This window comes from Chiloscyllium plagiosum, unplaced genomic scaffold (assembly GCF_037043375.1).
Source record: "Chiloscyllium plagiosum isolate Xiang-an unplaced genomic scaffold, Cpla_swu_hap1 HiC_scaffold_20, whole genome shotgun sequence".
Lineage (NCBI taxonomy): Eukaryota > Metazoa > Chordata > Chondrichthyes > Orectolobiformes > Hemiscylliidae > Chiloscyllium > Chiloscyllium plagiosum.
This window is the reverse complement of record NW_028270158.1, coordinates 41,769,207-41,791,755: the sequence shown is the minus strand read 5'-3', so window position 1 is coordinate 41,791,755 and position 22,549 is coordinate 41,769,207. Positions and strand designations below refer to the sequence as shown.

General features: G+C 41.7%; 1 protein-coding gene across 2 annotated transcripts in view; it reads right to left on the bottom strand.

Moving 5' to 3' along the window:
- xpo6 (exportin 6) overlaps nt 1-22,549 on the bottom strand; it is a 142,125-nt gene that overhangs the window by 59,635 nt on the left and 59,941 nt on the right. For both annotated transcript variants that reach the window (XM_043711504.2, XM_087997866.1), the window contains exons 6-8: nt 18,515-18,592; nt 16,330-16,783; nt 6,524-6,650 (exon numbers count right to left, since the gene is read on the bottom strand). In XM_043711504.2, coding sequence (XP_043567439.1) covers nt 6,524-6,650; nt 16,330-16,783; nt 18,515-18,592 — 659 coding nt within the window. The remainder of the gene's footprint in view (nt 1-6,523; nt 6,651-16,329; nt 16,784-18,514; nt 18,593-22,549) is intronic.

Below are 22,549 nucleotides of genomic sequence, written 5' to 3'. Positions count from 1 at the left end.
TTTGATTCTTCCAATCGACAAGGTTAAAATCACCCACGATTATTGCCGCACCTTCTTTGCAAGCCTCCAACATTTCTTGGTTGATATTGTGCCCCACTGTAGAACTACTGTTTGGGGACCGAAAGATTACTCTTCCCCCAAGTACTTCCTCACTTTGCTATTTCTTATTTCTACCCAAACTGATTCGACATCTTGTTCTCCTGTGCTCATGTAATTTCTCATTACAAACACTGATCCCTTCCTTTACCGGCAAAGCTACACCACCTCTTTTTCCTTTCAGTCTATCTTTCCAAAATGCTGAGTACCCCGAGATATTCAATTCCTAGACCTAGCCTCCGTGTAACAGTGTCTCAGTAATCAATACCAAATCGTACCCTTTTGTTTCTATTTGCTCCATTGAGTCATTAATTTTGTTTCTAGTGCTTCCTGAATTTAGATACAAAACATTTAAATTTGTTCACTAGGGTGAATTTCCCTAGTCTTTTATAATTCCTTGCTGCAGAGACATTCACCTGCTCTGTCCCTAACCTGTCTGGTAGCCATCTGCCACATTACTAACCTGCACTCTTACCTACTCCTTTAATTTGAGTTTCTAATTTCCCAGAGAACCGCAACCCCCTACCTACCCCCCTCGAGCAACCAGAATTTACTACAGATGTAGTCATTGGGAACCACATTGGGGTCCACCAGCTCCCATATTATGCAGGAACAACTTATCACCAGACCCTCCATCCTTACTTCATTTAACTAGTTTTGAAATTTTTTAAAATTTAACTTTTCAATATTGCTGATTATCTCAATCTGAATGTAAGTTATAACCAATAATTTAACAAAGATTCAATTTAACAGACTAAATTTTAACATTCAAATTTAGCAGATGCCTTATCAGCCAATAAAGTCACAGCTTTCCTGTGACATCACTTCCCTTCATCCTCATCAGTCAAAACAATTAGAAACTCTTACCTTCCCAGGCTGCCCTCTGGCTCACTCCTGCAGAAAAGCCCTTCATGGTAACCTCAGCCAGGGCAGGAACAGAACCCACGCTGTTGGCACTCTACATTGCAAACCAGTCAACTAATCTAACTGACCCCCAAATAAATAAAGATGAAGAAGTTTCTTCTGACTCCCCTGTAGGACATCTTGGCAACAGTTTTATATTGATGAAATATTGCCCCTTGTGTTTTTCCTGAGAAAAACAAACATTCTCTGTTTGCACTATCAAAGGTTTTCACAATCATAAATACCTCAATTACGTCTTTGGACTTTTTACCCAACAGGGGGAAAAAAAACAGATCCAGCCACTAATCTTTTTGCAATATACAAGCCCACATATTTCTGAAATCATCTTTGTACATCTTTGCATTCTCCGCAATGTCTCTATTTTTATGATTGTGGCAGTTAAAGCTGTACTCAGTTTAGATATACATTAGCGCAACTTTCCTACTTTTCAATGTAATCCGTTTAGAAATAAAGCCTACTTATGGCCTTGCTAGCCTGGGGAAATGATTTGTATCTTTGTAGTCATACAAGACACCAAGTAGTCATAAGTGATGCCAAGAAAATAAGCTATTCTCCTTATCAAAATACACTAGCTCATTTATTTGCCTTGAACTGAATTTGCCAATCATTTGTACTTTGAACAATGTTTCTCATTGAACATTAGTTCTCCTCTGTTTTGACCAACTGAAGCAATCTAATGTGATCTGTAAATTAAGAAATTGTGCTCGATTCCAAAGTTCTCATCTTTAATTAAAATTGTGAACAGTAGACCCATCATTGTCCCTTGTGGAGCACTAATATCCACTCTGAATAAGAATCCTTACTTCTACCCCCTGCTTTGTCTTCAAGCCAATTAACTAATTTTTAAATCACTTATTCCCTGATCTAATCTTTTATGAAGCATCTTATTGAAGGCCTTTTGAAAATCCAGTTACCATAAGACACAGGAGCAGAAATTAGGCCATTCTGCCCATCAGGTCTGCTCTACCATTCAATAATGGCTAATGGGGTTGAAAAACCTATTTCCCCACTTTTTCCCCTGTAACCTTTGATCTCCTTCACCATTGAGAACTTATCTATCCCTGTTTTAAATGTACTCAATAACCTGGCCTGCACCGCCTTCTGTGGCAATGAATTCCACAGATTCATCACCCTCAGGCTGAAGTTTCTCTTTACCTCCGTTCTAAAAGGTCTTCTCTTTACTCCAAGGCTGTGCCCTCGGGTCCTAGTCTCTCCTGCCAATGGAAACATCTTCCCAACATCCACCTTATCCAGGTCTTTCAGTATTCTGTATGTTTCAATAAGATCCCCCTTCATCCTTCTAAACTTCATAGAGTACAGACCCAGAATCCCCAAACATTCCTCATGTTAAGCTTTGCATTCCTGGAATCATTCTTGCGAACCTCCTCTGGACTCACTCCAGGCTAATACATCCTTCCTGAAGAATTGGGCCCAAAATTGCTGATTATATCCTAAAGGTGGTCTGACCAGAGCCTTATAAAGCCCCAGATGTACATCCCTGTTTTTATATGCAAGTCCTCGCAAGATGAATGCCAACATTGTATTTGCCTTCCTAACTACCAACTTAACCTGCAAGTTTACCTTGAGAGAAACTTGGACTAGGACTGTATTAATATTAAATGATTTGTCAGAATTCTCCATCACATCTCCACTTCTGAAACACGCTATCAAGATATTGTTCTATTCTCTCAACAGAAACCTCATTATTTTTCCCTTCAATGTTAATTTGACTGTTATCCCTTCACGAATTTAGGAGTTACATTTGCCATCTGCCAATCCCACCGACGTTTGTTAGGAATGACTTTTTTTTTTAAAAACTTTATCTCTTTCCTAAGTAGTCTCAGAATACGTAAATGCAATCCTTCAAAGCCAGGGTTCTCTCCCCCACCACTTAGATTATTCAAAACTATTTTTGATTTAAACACATTTCTCATTGTTCACACCATTCAATGACACATACTTGTTTCACCACTATATTAAATACGAAATAAAATGAGACAATATTTCTGCCATTTCTCTATCATTACTGTTAGCATTAGCTTGCCTCTCAATGGACCAGTTCCCATAACCTTTTCTATAGCCTGTAAAAGTACTTTATTTTGCTTTATTTAATTTCCTGGCTCCTCTTTACCTTAATTATTTTGTTACTTCTCTCCTAATCTCTACTTCCTCTGATTATGCACTCCTCTGATATCTATACACATTATTTTTGACTGTTTATAATCTCAGTTGTTTCCTTTCAGCTTTGATTTGGAGATGCCGGTGTTGGACTGAGGTGTACTAAGTTAAAAATCACATCAGGTTATAGTCCAACAGGTTTATTTGGAACCACTAGCTTTCGGAGCGCCACTCCATCAGGTGGTCTGGCCAACCACCTGATCAAGGAGCAGTGCGCCAAAAGCTAGTGTTTTTTAACCTTTTAGCTTTATTCATCTCTGGAGTCCCATTTGCAAATTTAATTTTCTTCTTTTAATATGTGAACTGTTTCCAGCATCCTCCAGAACATCTCAAATCTTATCCATGATGATCAACATTATCATTTCTCAATTACTGTTTCTTTCATTTCCCAAGTTCTATCCCCAGCCTCTTAAAGTCGGCTGTTTAAACATGGCTTGCATATTATGGTTACTATAGCTTTTATGTTACCCTACCTTATCTCTGTTCCTTATTAATCAAGGGAAAACCTTGTAGTTTGGCATTTAACAATGTTAATGTTTAGAAAGATGCCTTACAAACATTAACAACCATTTCTTTGCACACTTGTCCTGTCCAAGTAAATATTAATAAGGATATGCCAGTGATTATTCTTCTATGTTTGTATTCCATGTCCTGATTTCTCTGGATAATTCTTCTACAACTTCTCTATTTAAGGTGATCAGTAGACCACATCAGCTAGTTTGGTAGATCCATTTTGTTCAGCCTTTCTAACTATAGGATTCTATTTTAACTGTTTCCCTTCTTTTAAAAAAAATCATACATGCAACTTCATTTCCCCTTTTTCCTCCCTCTAACTTTTTAAAATCTGTTCTCATACACTGTAATGTTTACTTCACAGTAACATTTATTTTATAGTGTGGTCATGTCTCTCATCTAGATCATGCATGGTTGATCCCAACAATGATTCTAGTTCCCCCCTTTTATTACAGTTGCTGAGCATTGATGTACAATTACTTTAACTTATTTTAATAGGATTTCTCATGTTTAAAGCAGTTAATTGCCTTATTTTATACTTCGAATGCTCTCCAGTGCTGCTTTGTTTGCATTTAGGCTATTTAAGATTCTTCCAGCTCCCTTTGCCACTCCAATCATCTTTAGTTTAAAGCCTTAGTCACATTTCCACCCTTTTCCAGTAGAACACAAGTCCCATCTCAGTTAAGGTGGACCCTCCTATTGATGCTGCTCTTCTGTTCCAGAATGTGTTAGCACACAGAGTTTGGAATCCCCTTTCCTACACCATCCCTTTAGCTATTTGTCAATTCTGATTTGTTTGCTTCCTATGTTCTTTGTGCCTGGCTCAGACAACGATCTAGAAATTATGAAGTCTTGCTTCTAAATTTGAGCAAAACTGATTCTTCAGCAGGACCTCTCAGCTTGCCTATATGGATCACAATGACTAGAACTAACACTCCCTTTCCAAGTTCACTTCTAGCCACTGAAAAGATATCCCTAATCCTGTCATCAGATAGGTCTTAAAACCTGAAAGGCCTCACCTAAGTCCAAGCAGATCAAATCATTTGACCTAGAGTCTACTCAAGATCATGGATCATCTAATTATGGCCTTAATTCTAATTTCAGCATCTTAAATGAAAGACCCTAGATTTTGAAATGGTGTCCCTTAGTTCTAGATCCACCCACAAAGGGAAACATTCTCTCAGCATTTTAAACATTTCAGTAAGACCACCTCTTTATCATTCTAAATTTAAAGCTCACAATGCTCTAGCTTTCCACACAAGATAGCCCCTTTATCCACAGAATCAATGCAAGGAAGCTTCTCTGAACTGTCTCCAAACGGGGTATTTAACAATATCATTCACTCCCTCCACCACTGACATAATACGAGTGTACACACTGCAAAACCTCCTTAGACAGCACCTTCCAAAACTATGACCTCTATCACTAGCTAGGTCAAACTCCTGGAACACTCCAAAAAAAAAAAAAACCACGACAGGCATGATCTGCAGGGATTCGAGGAGGCAGCTTGCCACCATCGACAATTAAGGATCAGAAATAATGCTAACCTCTTGTACTGCATGTATAAAAATCACACAGAAGTTGCTCCTACAAACCCAAAATGCAACAAAACACGTAGGAGATACCGGTCAGCCATCCTCTCCAAAAAAGCACAAATAAACATTCAATGTAACAACATTTCCACTGCACAGGCTTCAATCCTTAGAAGTATCTTCAGCAATACTCAATGTGGATTAAAGTAACCCCACCACTGACAGACATTAGCATGCTTTAAAGAATGCGAATAATGAAATGTGATACCACCGTCATCACGCCCATTATATAGAGCTATTTTGCTTGGTTCCTCTTTGGGTATCTAGATTTATATTTTAAAAAATGGTGGTAAAATTAGAAGATAGACTTTTTAGGGGTGATTCAGGAGTTTGGTTGACAGTTTTTGACAATGTGCTGTATATCAGCAACTATTAACGTAAAAATAAAATGATTGGAGAAAACAGCTAAGTAAAGCTTTTAAAGAAACAAGAGATACTGCCTCAATCAAATTGAAAGACTGGCTTTGACAGGATTAAAGGAACTCTGCACGATGGTTGCTTAGCAACTCCTTCTATACTTCAAATTCTGTTTATAAACCCAGGAATCAGTAAGGAAGATAGCGAAAGTAGCAAGTCTCTTTCTTGAATCTCTCAGAAGTGCTTGGGAACCTCCTGGGAATTTCAAGTTTTAGAATACCAGTACTTTTGACTACATGAAATCTGAAAAGCTGAACTGTATCTATTTGAATGCAACCAGAACGGAAGTTTATTAACAGTCTATAGTTGTCCACAATTTGTCGTCTTGTCCACTGAATTTCCTCTCCCTGACGTTACCACCTTATATCCTGTGTTTCCAGATTCTTGGCCAACTGAGTATTGTTTTTCCCCCCGTCAATTTTTTTGCCATTTAAATTTGAAAATCCATCCTCACTGCAGAAAGTCACGTTTGTGTTGAGTATATGCCTCATTTGGAATCATGGGGATCCAGTTTTAATCCAGATTGTAGTTTAGGTGTCAACTAATATTTACCACTTGCTTCAAGAAAAAGGTCTGTTTATAAGCAACAGATTAGTTTGAATTCATGAAAAGAAACTGATGAATGTTTTGTTCTGAATAGTACAAAAGCATATAGTCATTTAGGTAAATTAATCAACATATTTATACTAATGCTGCAACTGTAGAAGTAATGGGGTTTTGTCAGAACATTCTGTCATACTACATGGCAAGCTTTTGGGTTGTATACGCACTCAAAGTTCAGGTTCCTAGGAAGTCAATCTCACCTGATGAAATGTATATTTGAAAAGAAGGGCCAGAAACTCCACCACTGGAAACTGGGAGTTGGACTCAATCCGACGCAGGTGAACACTCACAAACAGTCGCAGGAAGTCAGTAAACTTTTCCACATAGCTGAATAAGGGAAAGATCAGGGATAAAGATACTCAAGAAATTTGTCACACACCAAACTCAAATTTTTAAAATACATGCAAAGGAGTAGCAGCTTTCAAACATACTGTTAGTACAAGAAATGTAGATAATTTATACGATAGCAAATAAAGCCCTGCAACCATTACCTACAGGATAGAAAACTATTCACTCTAATACCTGAATCATAGGAAGAAAAAAAAATCCAGACAAAGGCAACTAGAGATGTTCAGTCAAAAATCCACACAAGACTTCAACTTGATTCACATTCACCTTCTGTCCCCACGATTCCTATTGCAGTCTGTCTAAGGTGATGATTCATCAGTGCTGTCAACACAGATACCTCATCAATAGCAGTCATTCATCCACTTTTGCTACATGTGTTCTTAAGCTGGGGTCCAGGAATGTTTATTGAACAGAACAGGCTTTATAGAGGCAGTGGTGCAGTTGTATTATGACTCACTTATTAATCCAGAAACTTGGATAATGTTCTGGGGATATCCAGGTTCAAATCCCACCATGGTAGATGATGGAATTTAAATGCAATTTTAAAAAAATCTGGAATTAAGAATCTACAGATGTCCAAGTAGTACTGTTGATTGCCAGAAAGACCCATCTGACTCACTAAATGTCCTTCAGGTAATAGAAATTCTGCCATCCTCACCTGGTTTGACCTAAATGTGATTTCAGAACAACTGCAATATGGTTGACTTTCAAGTGCTCTCTGAAATGGCCAGCAAGTCACGCAGTTGCATCATTTGTTATTACATCTCAACAAAGAAATGAAACCTGACAGACCTGCCAGTATCAATGTATGCTCCAGAAAAACAGCCCTGTCAACACCACAAAGTCCTCCTTACTACATGTCAGGCTTGTGACAAAATGGCAAGAGCTGTCAAGATTAGTCAACCAACAGTCTGACAGAGTCAGTCATGGTATTAATGTCTATAAGACACATTCTTTACTCAATGTCCCAGACACCAAAATCCCTGTATATGACCTTCCCCACCAGGACAGACAGCAGTGATGGCCACAAGTAGTGCACAGTGAGGTGGTAGGTATCCTGAGAGTCATCAATATGGACTCCGGACTTCCTGAGGGCTCACTGTTTCAAGTTAAACATGGGCAAGGAAACGTTCTGTAGGTTACCAAGTTCCATCCTCCCTCGGCTCAGTACTCCATGCTGAACAACACTTGGAAGAAGCACAGAGGGTGGCAAGGATGCAGGATGTACTCTGGGTAGAAGATTTCAATGTCCACCACAAACACCAGAGGCTCCACAGCAGCACTTCTGGTCAGGTTCTAAAGGCCATAGCTGCAAAACTGGATCTGTGGTAGGTGATAAAGGAACCAAGAGGGAAAACATATTTGATCTCATCCTCGCCAATCTGTCGCCTGTATATGCATCTGTCCGCAATAGTCCTTGGAGACAAATTCCCACCTTCACATTGAGAATTTTCTCCAGTAGTGTTGTGTGGCACCATCACCAGGCTAACCAGGGACAGAATAGGGTTCCTTGCTGATCTTTGAGGGGCCCTATATGTGGAACCACAGGATACAGGGGAGATACTAATTGAATACTTTGAATCAGTGTTTATTGTGGAGAAGGACACAGAAGATATAGAATATAGGGAAGTAGATGGTGACATCTTGAAAAATGTCCATATTAGAGATGTGGTGATGGATGCCTTAAAACACAAAAGATGGATAAATCCCCAGGACCTAATCAGGTGTATCCTAGAACTCCATTGTAAGTTAGGGAAGTGATCCTGGACCCCTGAGATATTTATATCATTGATAATCACAGGTGTGGTGCTGGAAGACTAGCAGTTGGCTAACGTGGTGCTACTAGTCAAGAAAAGTGCTACCAGTGAGCCTGATACCTGTATTGGGCAAGTTGTTAGAGGGATTTCAGAGGAACAGGATTTACATGGACTTGGAAAGGCAAGGACTGATTAGGGATAGTCAACATGGCTTTGTGCATGGGAAGTCATGTCCCATGAACTTAAGTGAGTTTTTTGAAAATGTAACGAAGAGAATTGAGGGCAGAGCGGTAAATGTGATCTAAATGAACTTCAGTAAGACATTCAACAAGGTTCCTGATGGTACTCTGGTTAGCAAGATCACATGGAACACAAACAACTAGCCATTTGGATACAGAACTGGCTGGAAAGTAGAAGACAGGGTGATGTGGGCTGCTTTTCAGACTGGAGTCCTGTGACCAGTGGTGTGCCACAAGGATCGGTGCTGAGTCCACTGCTTTTCATCATTTATGCAAATGATTTGGATATGAACATAGGATGTATGGTTAATAAGTTTGCAAATGACATCAAAACTGGAGGTGCAGTAGACAGTGAAGGTGGTTACCTCAGAATACAACGGGATTTTGATCAGATGGGCCAAGGAGTGGCAGATGGAGCTTAATTTAGATAAATGCGAGGTGTTGCATTTTGGAAAAGTAAATCAGGGCAGGACTTATACACTTTATGGCAAGGCCCTGGGGAGTACTGCCGGACAAAGACTAGAGGTGCAAGTCCATAGTTCTTTGAAAGTAGAGTCACAAGTAGATAAGATAGTGAACGCAGTTGGTATGCTTTCCTTTATTGGTCAGAGCATCAAGTATAGGAGTTGGGAGGTGATGCAGCTGTACAGGACATTGGTTAGGTTTTTGGAATACTGCATTCAGGTCTGGTCTCCCTGCTACAGGAAGGATGTTGTGAAACTTGAAAAGGTCAGAAAAGCTTTACAAGGATGTGGCCAGGCTTTGAGCTATAGAGGGAGATTGAATAGGCTAGGGCTATCCCCTGAAATGGAAGCTGAGGGGTGACCTTACAGGAGGTATATAAAATCATGAGGGGCATGAATAGGGTAAATAGACAAGGTATTTTCCCTGAAGTGGGGCAGTCCAGAACTAGAGGGCATAGGTTTAGACTTGGATTACTTATAGCGTAGAAACAGGCCCTTCGGCCCAACAAGTCTACACCAAGGGACCTAAGGGGCAACTTTTTCCACAGAGGGCGGTGAATTTATGGAAATGAGTGCCAGAGGAAGTGGAGGTGGCTGGTACAATTGCAACATTTAAAAGGCATCTGAATGGGTATATGAATAGAAAGGGTTTAGAGGGATATGGACCAAATGCTGGCAAATGGGACTAGACTAGTTTAGGATATCTGGTTGGTGTGAACAAGCTGGACCGAAAGAACGTAGAACATTACAGCGCAGTACAGGCCCTTCGGCCCTCGATGTTGTGCCGCCCTGTCATACTAATCTGAAGCCCTTTCAAACTACACTATTCTATGTATGCCCATATGCCCGTCCAACGATGACTTAAATGCACTTAAACTTGGCGAATCTACTATTGTTACAGGCACAGCATTCCATACCATTACTACTTTGAGTAAAGAAACTACCTCTGACATCTGTCTTATACCTATCTCCCCTCACTTTAAAGTTGTGTCCCCTCTTGTTTGCTGTTCCCATACTGGAAAAAGGCTCTCCGTGTCCACCCTATCTAACCCTCTGATTATCTTGTATGTCTCTATTAAGTCACCTCTCAACCTTCTTCTAACAAGAACAGCCTCAAGGCCCTCAGCCTTTCCATGTAAGACATTCCTTCCATACCAGGCAATATCCTAGTAAATCTCCTCTGCACCCTTTCCAAAGCTTCCACATCCTTCTTAAAATGCGGTGACCAGAACTGTACACAATACTCCAAGTGTGGCCACACCAGAGCTTTGTACAGCTGCAGCATAACCTCCTGGTTCCGGAACTCAATCCCTCTATTAATAAAAGCCAAAACACTATGCCTTCTTAACAACCCAGTCAATCTGGGTGGCAACTTTCAGGGATCTGTGTACATGGACACAGATCTCTCTGCTCATCTGCACTCCCAAGAATCTTATTAGCCTAGTATTTTGCATTCCAATTACTCCGAAAGATCCGCTTACAAGCTGTACATCTATGATTTCAAATGGGACCGACTTCAAACAGTTCTAGCAACAAGAGAGTGGGCTATTAGATGGTGTATTCTGGATCAGTGGTGCTGGAAGAACACAGCAGTTCAGGCAGCATCCGAGGACAGGCAAAATCAGAGGACAGGCAAAATCGACGTTTCATCAGGAATAAAGGCAGAGAGCCTGAAGCGTGGAGAGATAAACTAGAGGGTGGGGGTGGGGAGAGAGTAGCATAGAGTACAATAGGTCAGTGGGGGAGGAGATGAAGGAGATAGGTCAGGGAGGAGAGGGTGGAGTGGATAGGTGGAAAAGGAGCTAGGCAGGTCGGACAAGTCCGGACAAGTCAAGGAGACAGTGTTGAGCTGGAGGTTAGAAACTAGGATGAGGTGGGAGAAGGGGAAATGAGGAAGCTGTTGAAGTCCACATTGATGCCCTGGGGTTGAAGTGTTCCGAGGCGGAAGATGAGGCATTCTTCTTCCATGCGTCTGGTGGTGAGGGAGCGGCGGTGGAGGCGGCCCAGCACCTCCATATCCTCGGCAGACTGGGAGGGGGAGTTGAAATGTTGGGCCACGGGGCGGTTTGGTTGATTGGTGCAGGTGTCTCGGAGATGTTCCCTGAAGCGCTCTGCTAGGAGGCGCCCAGTCTCCCCGATGTAGAGGAGACCGCATCGGGAGCAACGGATACAATAAATGATATTAGTGGATGTGCAGGTAAAACTTTGATGGATGTGGAAGGCTCCTTTAGGGCCTTGGATGGAGGTGAGGGAGGTGGTGTGGGCACAGGTTTTACAGTTCCTGCGGTGGCAGGGGAAAATGCCAGGATGGGAGGGTGGGTCGTAGGGGGGCGTGGACCTGACCAGGTAGTCACAGAGGGAGCGGTCTTTGCAGAAGGCGGAGACGGGTGGGGAGGGAAATATATCCCTGGTGGTGGGGTCTGTTGGAGGTGGCGGAAATGTCGGCGGATGATTTGGTTTATGCGAAGGTTGATAGGGTGGAAGGTGAGCACCAGGGGTGTTCTGTCCCTGTTGCGGTTGGAGGGGTTGGGTCTGAGGGCGGAGATGCGGGATGTGGACGAGATGCGTTGGAGGGCATCTTTAACCACGTGGGAAGGGAAATTGCGGTCTCTAAAGAAGGAGGCCATCTGGTGTGTTCTATGGTGGAACTGGTCCTCCTGGGAGCAGATACGGCAGAGGTGGAGGAATTGGGAATACGGGATGGCATTTTTGCAAGAGATAAGGTGGGAAGAAGTGTAATCCAGGTAGCTGTGGGAATCGGTGGGTTTGTAGAAAATGTCAGTGTCAAGTCGGTCATCACTGATGGAGATGGAGAGGTCCAGGAAGGGGAGGGAGGTGTCAGAGATGGTCCAGGTAAATTTAAGGTCAGGGTGGAATGTGTTGGTGAAGTTGATGAATTGCTCAACCTCCTCGCGGGAGCACGAGGTGGCGCCAATGCAGTCATCAATGTAGAGGAGGAAGAGGTGGGGAGTGGTGCCGGTGTAATTACGGAAGATCAACTGTTCTATGTAGCCAACAAAGAGACAGGCATAGCTGGGGCCCATACGTGTGCCCATGGCTACCCCTTTGGTCTGGAGGAAGTGGGAGGATTCAAAGGAGAAATTGTTAAGGGTGAGGACCAGTTCGCCCAAACGAATGTGTGTGTCGGTGGAAGGGTACTGTTGGGAACGTCTGGAGAGGAAAAAACGGAGGGCTTGGAGGCCCTGGTCATGGCGGATGGAGGTGTAGAGGGATTGGATATCCATAGTGAAGATGAGGCATTGGGGGCTGGGGAAACGGAAGTCTTGGAGGAGGTGGAGGGCATGGGTGGTGTCTCGAACGTATGTGGGGAGTTCCTGGACTAGAGGGGATAGGACAGTGTCGAGGTAGGTAGAGATGAGTTCAGTGGGGCAGGAGCATGCTGAGACAATGGGTCGGCCAGGGTGGTCAGGCTTGTGGATCTTGGGAAGGAGGTAGAACCGGGCAGTGCGGGGTTCCCGGACTATGAGGTTGGAAGTTGTGGATGGGAGATCTCCTGGGAGATGATGGTTTGGTGATGGGGGGTGGGGTCATGGTCAAGGGGGCAGTAGGAAGAGGTGTCCTCGAGTTGGCGTTTGGCTTCAGCGATGTAGAGGTCAGTGCACCAGACTACCACTGCGCCCCCTTTATCTGCTGGCTTGATGGTGAGGTTGGGATTGGAGCAGAGGGATTGGAGGGCTGCGCGTTGTGAGGGTGAGAGGTTGGAGTGGGGGAGGGGGGTCGACAGGTTGAGGCGGTTAATGTCCCGGCGGCAGTTGGAAATGAAGAGGTCGAGAGCAGGTATTCGGCCAGCGCGGGATATCCAGGTGGATGCAGTGCGTTGGAGGTGGGCGAAGGGGTCCTCGGAAGGTGGGCGGGAGTCCTGTTTACCTATTAGATGCTGTAGGCCATCAACAGCAGAACCGTATTCTAGCACAATCTACAACCTCATGGCCTGTCATATTCCTCACTGAACTATTGTCATCAAGCCAGGGGATCAACCCTGGTTCAATGGAGTGCAGGAGGGCATGCCAGAAGTAGCACCAGGTATTATCTAAAAATGACGTGTTAATCTGGTAAAGCTACTAAACAGGATGACTTGCATGCCAAATAGCATAAGCAGCAAGCGATAGATAGAGCTAAGTCATCCCATAACCAATGCATCAGATCTAACCTCTGCAGTCCTGCAACATCCAATCTGAATAGTGGCGGACAATTAAACAACTCACTGGAGGTGGCTCCACAAATATCCCCATCCTCAATGATGGAGAAACCCAACACTTCAGTGGATTCACAGCAATCTTCAGCCAGTGGGTCTCAGCACAGACACCAGTCTTCAACCAATTTGATTCACTTTGTATGATATCAAGAAATAGTTGGAGGTATTGGATACGGACAATATTCCAGCGATAGTACTAAAGACTTGTGCAGGGGGCAAACTTACCACTGTTTGGAGTCATATCTGGCAGATAGGAACATGACTGAACACCACCACATGCAAGTTCCCCTCCAATCTACTCAATTTCCTGACTTCAAAATAAATTTGCATTCCCTTACTGTCACTGAGTCAAATATCCTGGAATTCCCTCCCTAACGAGATTGTGGATCAACCCATAGCAGGTTGATTGCAGTTCAGGAAAGCAGCTCACAACCACCGCTCAAGGGCAAGCAGGGACAGCAATAAACGCTGGCCAGTCGGAAATGCCTGAATTGCATGAATAAAATTGGTGAGCTTAGCCATATTTAAAGATAGATATACTGGCATTTGAGACAGTCCACAGAAGGTTCACAAAGAAGGTTCACTAGGTTCATAAGTTCATAGTGGGCGCAGTGGGTGGCACAGTGGTTAGCACTGTTGCCTCGGCGCCAGAGACCCGGGTTCAATTCGCCTCAGGCAACCGTGTGGAGTTTGCACATTCTCCCAGTGTCTGAGTGGGTTTCCTCCGGGTGCTCCGGTTTCCTCCCACAGTCCAAAGATGTGCAGGTCAGGTGAATTGGCCATGTTAAATTGCCCGTAGTGTTAGGTGAAGGGGTAAATGTAGGGGTACGGGTGGGTTGTGCTTCGGCGGGTCAGTGTGAACTTGTTGGGCCGAAGGGCCTGTTTCCACACTAAGTAATCTAATCATAACATATAGGAGCATAATTAAGCCATTCAGCCCATGGCAGATATGCTCCTCACCCCCATTCTCCTGCCTCCTCCCCATAGACCTTCAACCCTTTATCAATTAAAAATCTAACTCCTGTTTAAATTAAGCACAGCACTTTGGGGTAGCAAATTCTAGATTCACAACTCTTTGGGAGAAGTAGTTTCTCCTCAACTGTTTTAAAATTTGCTACCCCATAAGACAAGACTATGACCTCTCATTCTTGGATGCCCCATAAGTAGAAGCATCCACTCTACGCCTATTTTATCATTACCTCTTATCATTTTGAATACCCCAGTCTGATCTCCCCTCATTCTAAATTCCAGAGAGCATAGGACTAAACTGTTCAATCTCTCTTCATATGACAAACCCCATATCACTGGGATGAAGTGAACCTCCTCTGAATGCCTCCAATACCACTACATCTTTCCTCAAAGACCAAAACTGTAGAAAGTCTGGTTGATCCTAGGTATGGGGAGATTTGCTTAGAAGAGGTGGATTAGTTTTGGCCTTTACACATTGCCTCTCATTCTTCTGAAATCCAATCTTCTTGAAACATACAAGATTCTTCAGGGAAATCAGCAGGATAAATGCAGAAAGTTTGCTCTCCCTTGTAGGAGAGTCTAGGACCAGAGGGCATAATCTCAGAGCAATAAAAGTGGCTCATTCAAAACACGAGGAATTTCTTGAGTGGAGTGAATCTGTAGATTGCTTTACATCATATGTCCTTATGAAACAGATTGGAATGCAGCTGTAGAGTGTGGTCACCACGTACATAGCACAGTCACCCAGCAGTCTCACCTGGCTGGGGGTGCAACTGGGGACTGCCTGGAATTGCACAAAGTAGTCTACAACCAAATGTATGAAAGTAATAATGTTTTCTACAAAGTTTTTTATAAAACACTTTACATGCATTTTGGAGAGTGTGGGGGTGTCAGTTGATTTGTGATGCACATTGATGCTAACAGCTGGTAAGGGAATTGAACCCACACGAAGGTTATGAAGGACTCTCCTTCTCAATCTCCCCTCATCCAAAATCTGGATACCCTCAGATTAAACCATCACCAGTCATATAATCCACCAAAACTATGGCTACTTGACCTTTACATGCATTTTGGTACGTTTAGTCAAGGATTACTAATGCATGGAAGGAAACAAAAGTCAAAGGGTTTGAGAATCAGTGTTCTAGACAATCATATCAGTTGACACAAATGTTCAATCAGGCTTCTTTAGTTCCTCTCAACTTTTGGTTACATGATTGGGAGCTGTTGTTCTAGCTAATTCCCTTTCCATACTCTGATCAGGTGTTATATCCATTGTGTGTCTAAGATATATCGGCCTTGCATACTCTTGTAATATGCAGTGTTACAGCACATTGTACTTCTGCACCAAGCCATCAAGATGTCATGCATCTTACATAAAGCTCGAGAAGTCTTGAGTACAACACTACACGCAAGATCCTTGGCCTATAACTCTTCCATACTGATTTTAGTCTTGCAAGGGTCCAAATTGTATAGCTGCCAGACAACGTTCTGGCAACAGTTTGAACTTGAACTTGTAATCCTTACATGTGGTTGGATTTTTCTTGAGGGCTGCTAGTTATGATAAACCTTAAAATCAGACTATGGAGGAAACTGTGATAACTTTTAGAGACAATTATCTGCATTATAAATCAGAATTACAGAAACTCAGACCAGTAGGCATTTATTACAGAAGTCAAAAGTATATTATTAAGGATGTTAAACAAAATTGAATTGTCAAGTTGTTTCCCAACATCAAAACCTGAATCAAGACAAATCCCTTTGCCGAACATTTCATGAAATAGGAGACCTTTTTCCTAGTGTCACAATAAACAAACTGAATATCAACATTAACAGAAAATTAAACTGTATTCCTGTGTGTTCTTGTAATTTCACTTTGGATTATTATCTGCTATCCATGCAGAGCATGAACAAGTCAGACTCGTCCAAATTTTGAATTTGTTTCCAGGTGTACCAAGTAAGGTCAGAACAGAACCCCAGACCATATCTTTATGCTACGGCATCTACAAAGCTTACCTTTCTTCTAGCTCTTCCAGGCGGCTTTTTACGGAGTGTGCGTTGTTGTCTTTGGTGATTTTCTGCAGTAAGTAAAATGTCTGCTGGAACATGCGCAGTAGATATTCCTCAAACTCCATAGGGACACAGTTCTTAGACATGAGTTCATTAATGCAAGACATGGCAAACACGCCCAGTTTACCTCGCTCCTGGATGATATTATTGTTGTGGCCATTTCCATTCACAGCAACTAGCTTCTTGGCACGGGTATCACAGCCAAAACGAGCAAAGTGGAAGATGGTAGTCAGGAGAGCAGGGGTGATGCTGGCAGAGAGTGGGATCCAGCTGAAAAGATGAGTCAGACAGTCCAAAGCCAGAAAACAAACGTGCTCACTTGCTGGATCTAAAATTGGGATTGGCTGATTTAATAATTTGGCAGCTTGGGGAGTCTGCAGTAGGCTACTAAGCAAATCACCTAACAAGGAAAGAAAATCATGAGTCTTATGTAGTTATTAGCACACAAATGTAGAAAACAAAAAAAATCTACTAGCCATTAGTGCAAGATGTAAAGACTTTTCATTATTATTTCATAAAAATCTTTGATATCATCCCAATAGAGATTATTGTTCCAGCTATTAGATTTGTACCTTGAGCATTTCAAGCTTCCACTGCCAATTCTACAGACAATATAAGTGCAGGCTTTACAAATTCTTCTGAAGAGACTTAAGAACGCAGGGAACATAATTCTGAAGGGTGCAGAAATCCATCAGGGGACAATTCCAGTCCTCTCATTGATATTCTGCTTTCCCAATTTTGTTACAAGTAAATTTCAGCAGTATTTTAGTCTAGCTCGATAACTTTGGTTATGCAAACTTATAGCACATGCAGCTAATGCGAAATCATTCTTCATCAGCCAATTAACTGCAATGCATTTATGGTGCACTCATACATTGCAAACTATGCTCAAGGGAAGGGAACAGGAAGGGAAAAAGAAAAATCAAAGACATCTCTTGGTACACATTCGATTTCCAATAAGTTTGTTGCTGGAACTTGGTCTCAACAACTTAAAATGTTAGGTATTCAACAGGAAGACTACAAAGTACCAATTCAAAACAAAAGCTTACATTTTAAGGCCAGAAGAGTCATCTGTTACATGCTACTGGCACAGCAAGAAGTTTAACACTAACACTGGCATGGGCAGGTTTTCCATACAATCCACCAGTCTTGATGACTGTATGCTGGACTGAGTCTGAATTTTCAGATTGTCAAAGAAAATCCCTTTTGTGGGGGTGTCCTCAGCCTCAATTGAAAATGTCTAAGCCAGCTTACCCTGAAACAGTTTGTTGAGGGAATTGAACTTACAGTAGTCACAAGATTTTACAAGTGCAATGTTTTCATAATCAAGGAACAGTGAAAGCTAAAATTCAGATTGATACTTTCAAACAAAATAAAATTCTTGGTTTGAATTCTTGTTCCAAGGAGGACCAGGAATGTTAAAAGCAGGAGTTTAACATTGAGGTGCTCACTGCACAGGCAAAGTTAGAGAGAGTTGTTTGTATGTCCAAAATGGATGATGACATTATGTCACGTGATCAGACTCCGTGACAAATACACAAAGCCAAGGAGTGCTATTCAGTCTTCTGTAAAGTGTGCGCCAAGGATTATACTATTTTGTAAAAAGGTACAGTGTTCATTTATGGTCCATACCTTGTTAATATACAGCAACAATTAGAGGACACACTCTGAACATCATTGGCAATTCAAAAACCTGCTTGAGATCAATGAAACTAGGCCAAATCCCAAACACTGAGTGCTGTTTTCAAGTTACCCAAGGTTGGTGTTAAAGTAGGCTGAGGAGTTAGTGTAGAGTTTTACTCAAAATCCATCTGCTCTACATCTTACTCGATGGAGAACAGCAAACTTAAATAGATGCGTTCAATTCCATAACAGCATCAATTCTCATACAAGTAACAAAGGAGACAAAAGTAGGCGGGAAAATGGAGTTGAAGCCACAATCAGATCGGCTTAGTGCTTATGGAATGGCAAAGCAGATGAGGGGGGTCTGAATGACTTGCTCCTGATTTGTATTGTTGTACTTATAGAATGAATACCTTTCACATCAAAATTGACATGCTTAATTTGAATCCATTTCATCTCACCAAACTGAATGACTGTCAAATCAAGATTTTTAAACAGCAGAACCTACCACTGTCTCCAGAAGTTGGAGAGGGAGGTGGAGTAGCAGCAGTAACACTGTTTTTATCCCAAATGGTCTCTAAAATACCTGCAAAAACAAAAAGTAGTTCAGAAAGTCCAACCTTCGGGTGTAGAACTTAAGAATATTAACCAGTTCCAAAAAGTTTGCACAGTTAGACTTTTGATCACACACACCGCACATGGTAAGCAAACTTTGAACAGAAATAGGACCCCGAAACGTGAAGTTTTCACATCCTAACTTGCTTTTAAATTCCCCAAACTAACTAGGAAAAACAGTGCTTTACTACTGGAGGTTTCCATAATAGAATCTCAGATCTCCACACTAAATGTGCACCATTTTCTTGTAAAGTTCGCGTTATTTCAGTGTCCGGTAAAGGTTATTTATCAAAATTAATACTGTTACATAAGAAAGAAGTCAATTATTTGAGTGCAAGATGTTCAGAAAAGATAGGAAGAGCAGCATATGGGAGGGGTTGCAATATTGATTAAGGAAAGTATTGCAGTACTGGAGAAGGAAGATACCTCAGAGATTGAAGACACAATTTATTACACTAGAGATTTTTTTTTTTAAAAACTTGCATTATTGTTTTTGTTATCTACTCCCAGACTAACTTGAGAGAAGAATGCATAGCAACAAGCTTGCAAGAAAATAAAGAGGTACAAAAATTATAATGTAATTAAGGGGAAACTGCAAGTTCCTAAACACAGATGAATTGTAGTCGCAAAAAGGGCAATGATGGACAAGAGTTCTTAATGTTTAGGAAAACTTTCTACAACAGTATGTTGCCTGTCCAATTAGAAATTACCATGCTAGACCTAGTTCTAAACTAGAAGATGGGCCAAACTGGATCAACTGTCAGGAGCGTAACATTTAATGGACAATAATCTTTGCATCATTTCAAAAAAGTCAAAAGAACAAACCAGAGTTAAAAGGATCAAATTGCATCCCAGGGATTACTACTGACAGAAACAGAATTGGACTAGCCACATAAATACAGTGGCTATTTCCAACTCATTCACAGAATGAGGGCATCACTGGCATGGCCAGCATTTATTGCCCATCCTTAATTTCCAAGGGCAGTTAAGAATCAACTGCTCTGGGTCAGGAGTCACATGTAGGCCAGACCAGTCAAGGATGGCAGTTTCCTTCCTTAAAAGGCTTTTTCCAACAATCAACACCAGATTCATGGTTATCAGACTCTTAATTTCAGATTTTTACTGAATTCATCAACCACCACCATCTGCTGTGGCAGGATTTGAACCTGTGTCCAGAGATGCTGTGGAGGTGTCCGGATTAACAGTCCACTGATAATAGCACTGGGTTCCTCCTACCCCCAAATACATATATTGAAGTCAAAAGGTTGACAGGGAAAACACCCCAACAGATCTCAGGTAGTAAATACACTGTAGGACAGAGTTTACAGGGAAAAACTAAATGGACCACATAAACAATATACCTGCAATAAACACAGGTGATTTTAATCTATATAGATTTAGAAAATCAGGTCAGCAAAAGTAGCCTGGAAAACAAGTTATTGAATGTCTTGGGACAATATCATATAGCTGAACAGGGAAGCAGCTATCCTAGACTTGGTAATATGCATTGAGAATTAATTAATAAGTAACATTCATGTCACAAAAATGCCAAGCAATGCCCATCTCCAAAGAGAATCTAACCATCACTGGCATTACCATCACTGAATCCCACCATTATCCCTGGTGTTACAGTTGACATAAATTGAACTGGATTAGCTACAAAGTCAGAGGCTAGGAATCTTAGTGAGTAATTCACCTCCTGACTCCCCAAAACTTGTCCACCATCTACAAGACACAATTCACCCCCACTTGCCTGGATAGGTGCAGCTCGACACCATCTAGAAAAAGCAGCTTGTTTGATGGGCACCAATAATGTTCAGTGTACATCACCAAGATGCACTACAGAAATTCATCAAAGCTCCTTAGACAGCATCTTCCAAACCTACAACCACCAGAGGAAAGACAACAGCAGACACACGAGAACACCACCATCTGCAAACCCCCAAGCTACTAACCATCTGGATTCAACATTGCTTTCATGCGGGTTGGGTCAAAATTCTGGAATTCCCTCCCTATGAGGATTGAGTGTCTACCATGTGTATATACTGCAGCTATTCAAGGCAGCGAAAAGTTTCTTTACTACCTTTTCCTCCAGCGATATTAACTTTAAGTTCCTCACTTTTTAGCATCTAGGTTGCTGTTGATGTAGCAAGATAAGATGTGCGGTAGAAGCCATAAGATTGTCATTAATAAACGATATCCACAAAGAAAGACATATGGTTTTGGCTCACTGACTTGTTTACATTTTAATTGACATTTTGGCAATCCTACTGTGTCATAAGTCTTTACAACTAGAAAACTAATTGGATTAAGCTTGGAGAAGAATGGCTGAAGCCAGTGCATCATGTCAGGTGAGTACTCCTGACTGACAGTTTAAGGCTGAACCTTACAATCATTGGAAAAATGTAGTCAGTATGTGGATGAGAGTTACAAGTTTAACAAGAAAATGTTAGGAATGGCATAGGTACCAACTCACGATACACGAGATCAGGCAAAGTATTGAGAGGACCAACATTTGGACACAAAGGTTGGCTTGGAATTCTACTAAAAAAATTTTTTAAATAAGCAAATGCATGAGGGACAGTCACACTTTGATAAATTTACAAAACTGGATGGATATTTTGTAGAATTTAAGATATAGAATTTAAGACTACAGGCAAGATTGCAAAAAGTCTTGCCGATTCCCAATTCCTCTAAATTGGATTGTGTTAGGATTTTGAATATGGACAGACATGACAGGAAGGCAAGAACGAACCCGTTTGACAAGGACAAGGACTACAAAACAGGCTGGGAATACCACAAGTCATCCTTAAGTTTAGAGGCTACTGATTATTTTTTAGTTTGTTTGTAAAGGATGCCAAACAAAGAGTTGTTAAGGATTTGGTGTACATTAAGTTGTCAGTTAGGGAACAGGCAGCCTGTTCAGATGGATGGATATGCACAGAGAATCCTTACAATCAATTTTTACAGGAGTTAACTTTATGGCTAGTTTACCAGTTAGTTCACCCACATTCTATTGTTTCTTTTTGTGGGTCTTTGCTAGTTTCTAAAACATATTTTTCCTTTTCTATATTTGATTTCCACTTGACCTAAACACTTAAGAAATTAGGACATGAAGCACCCTATCCCTTGACCACACTGTTTAGCAGGAAATAAGCTAAATAATGACTCATATCTAAGTTAGAACTGTGAAGCCTCATTTCTTGCTCTTGTTTATAGCATTTAGTCAAAAGACCAATTACAGAGGAACCTCGATTAGCCGAATACCAAATTATCCGAAAATCGGATTATCCGAAGGAAATCTCGAAGTCTCGACAGAAACATTACATCAAAGACGTGTTTCCAACAGTGATCACGTCTTTTGCTTACAGTAATTAAACAGGCACTATCTCCAAATGACTGATCTTCCACTCTCTCTCTCTCCCCACACACTTTCCGGAGTTCGACAGAGGGGTGTACCCTAACACCCCTGGATGGGGTTGGGGGGCGCGGTGTTGGGGGGCAGAGGGGGCAGTGTTGGATGGGGTTGGGGGTGGTGTTGAGGGCAGGGTCTTGTGCACAGTGTACTTCTGCAGTCTCCTGAACGGGGAGCAGACTTTACAAACACCGAGCCCCAGAGTAAAGGCATTTAATCGATTAACCAAATAATCAATTATCCGAACAAAATAGTGCCCACCTATCTCGTTCGGATAATAGAGGTTCCCTGTAGTTATTGCCTTTGTCAATTTCTGTTCACTAGGTATTCTAACCACCTTTTATAATTTTAAAGTTCAAGTCAGATTCTAACTGTTGATCTAAATTACAGCCTGAGAAATAAGGAGACCCCTGAATTGCAATTTTCTGACTTATTTGGTCCCTGAAAAGCAATATTCCTGAATCACTATTCTCCTCCAAGTTCTGTAACTTGGATTATGTGCTACATTTCAAC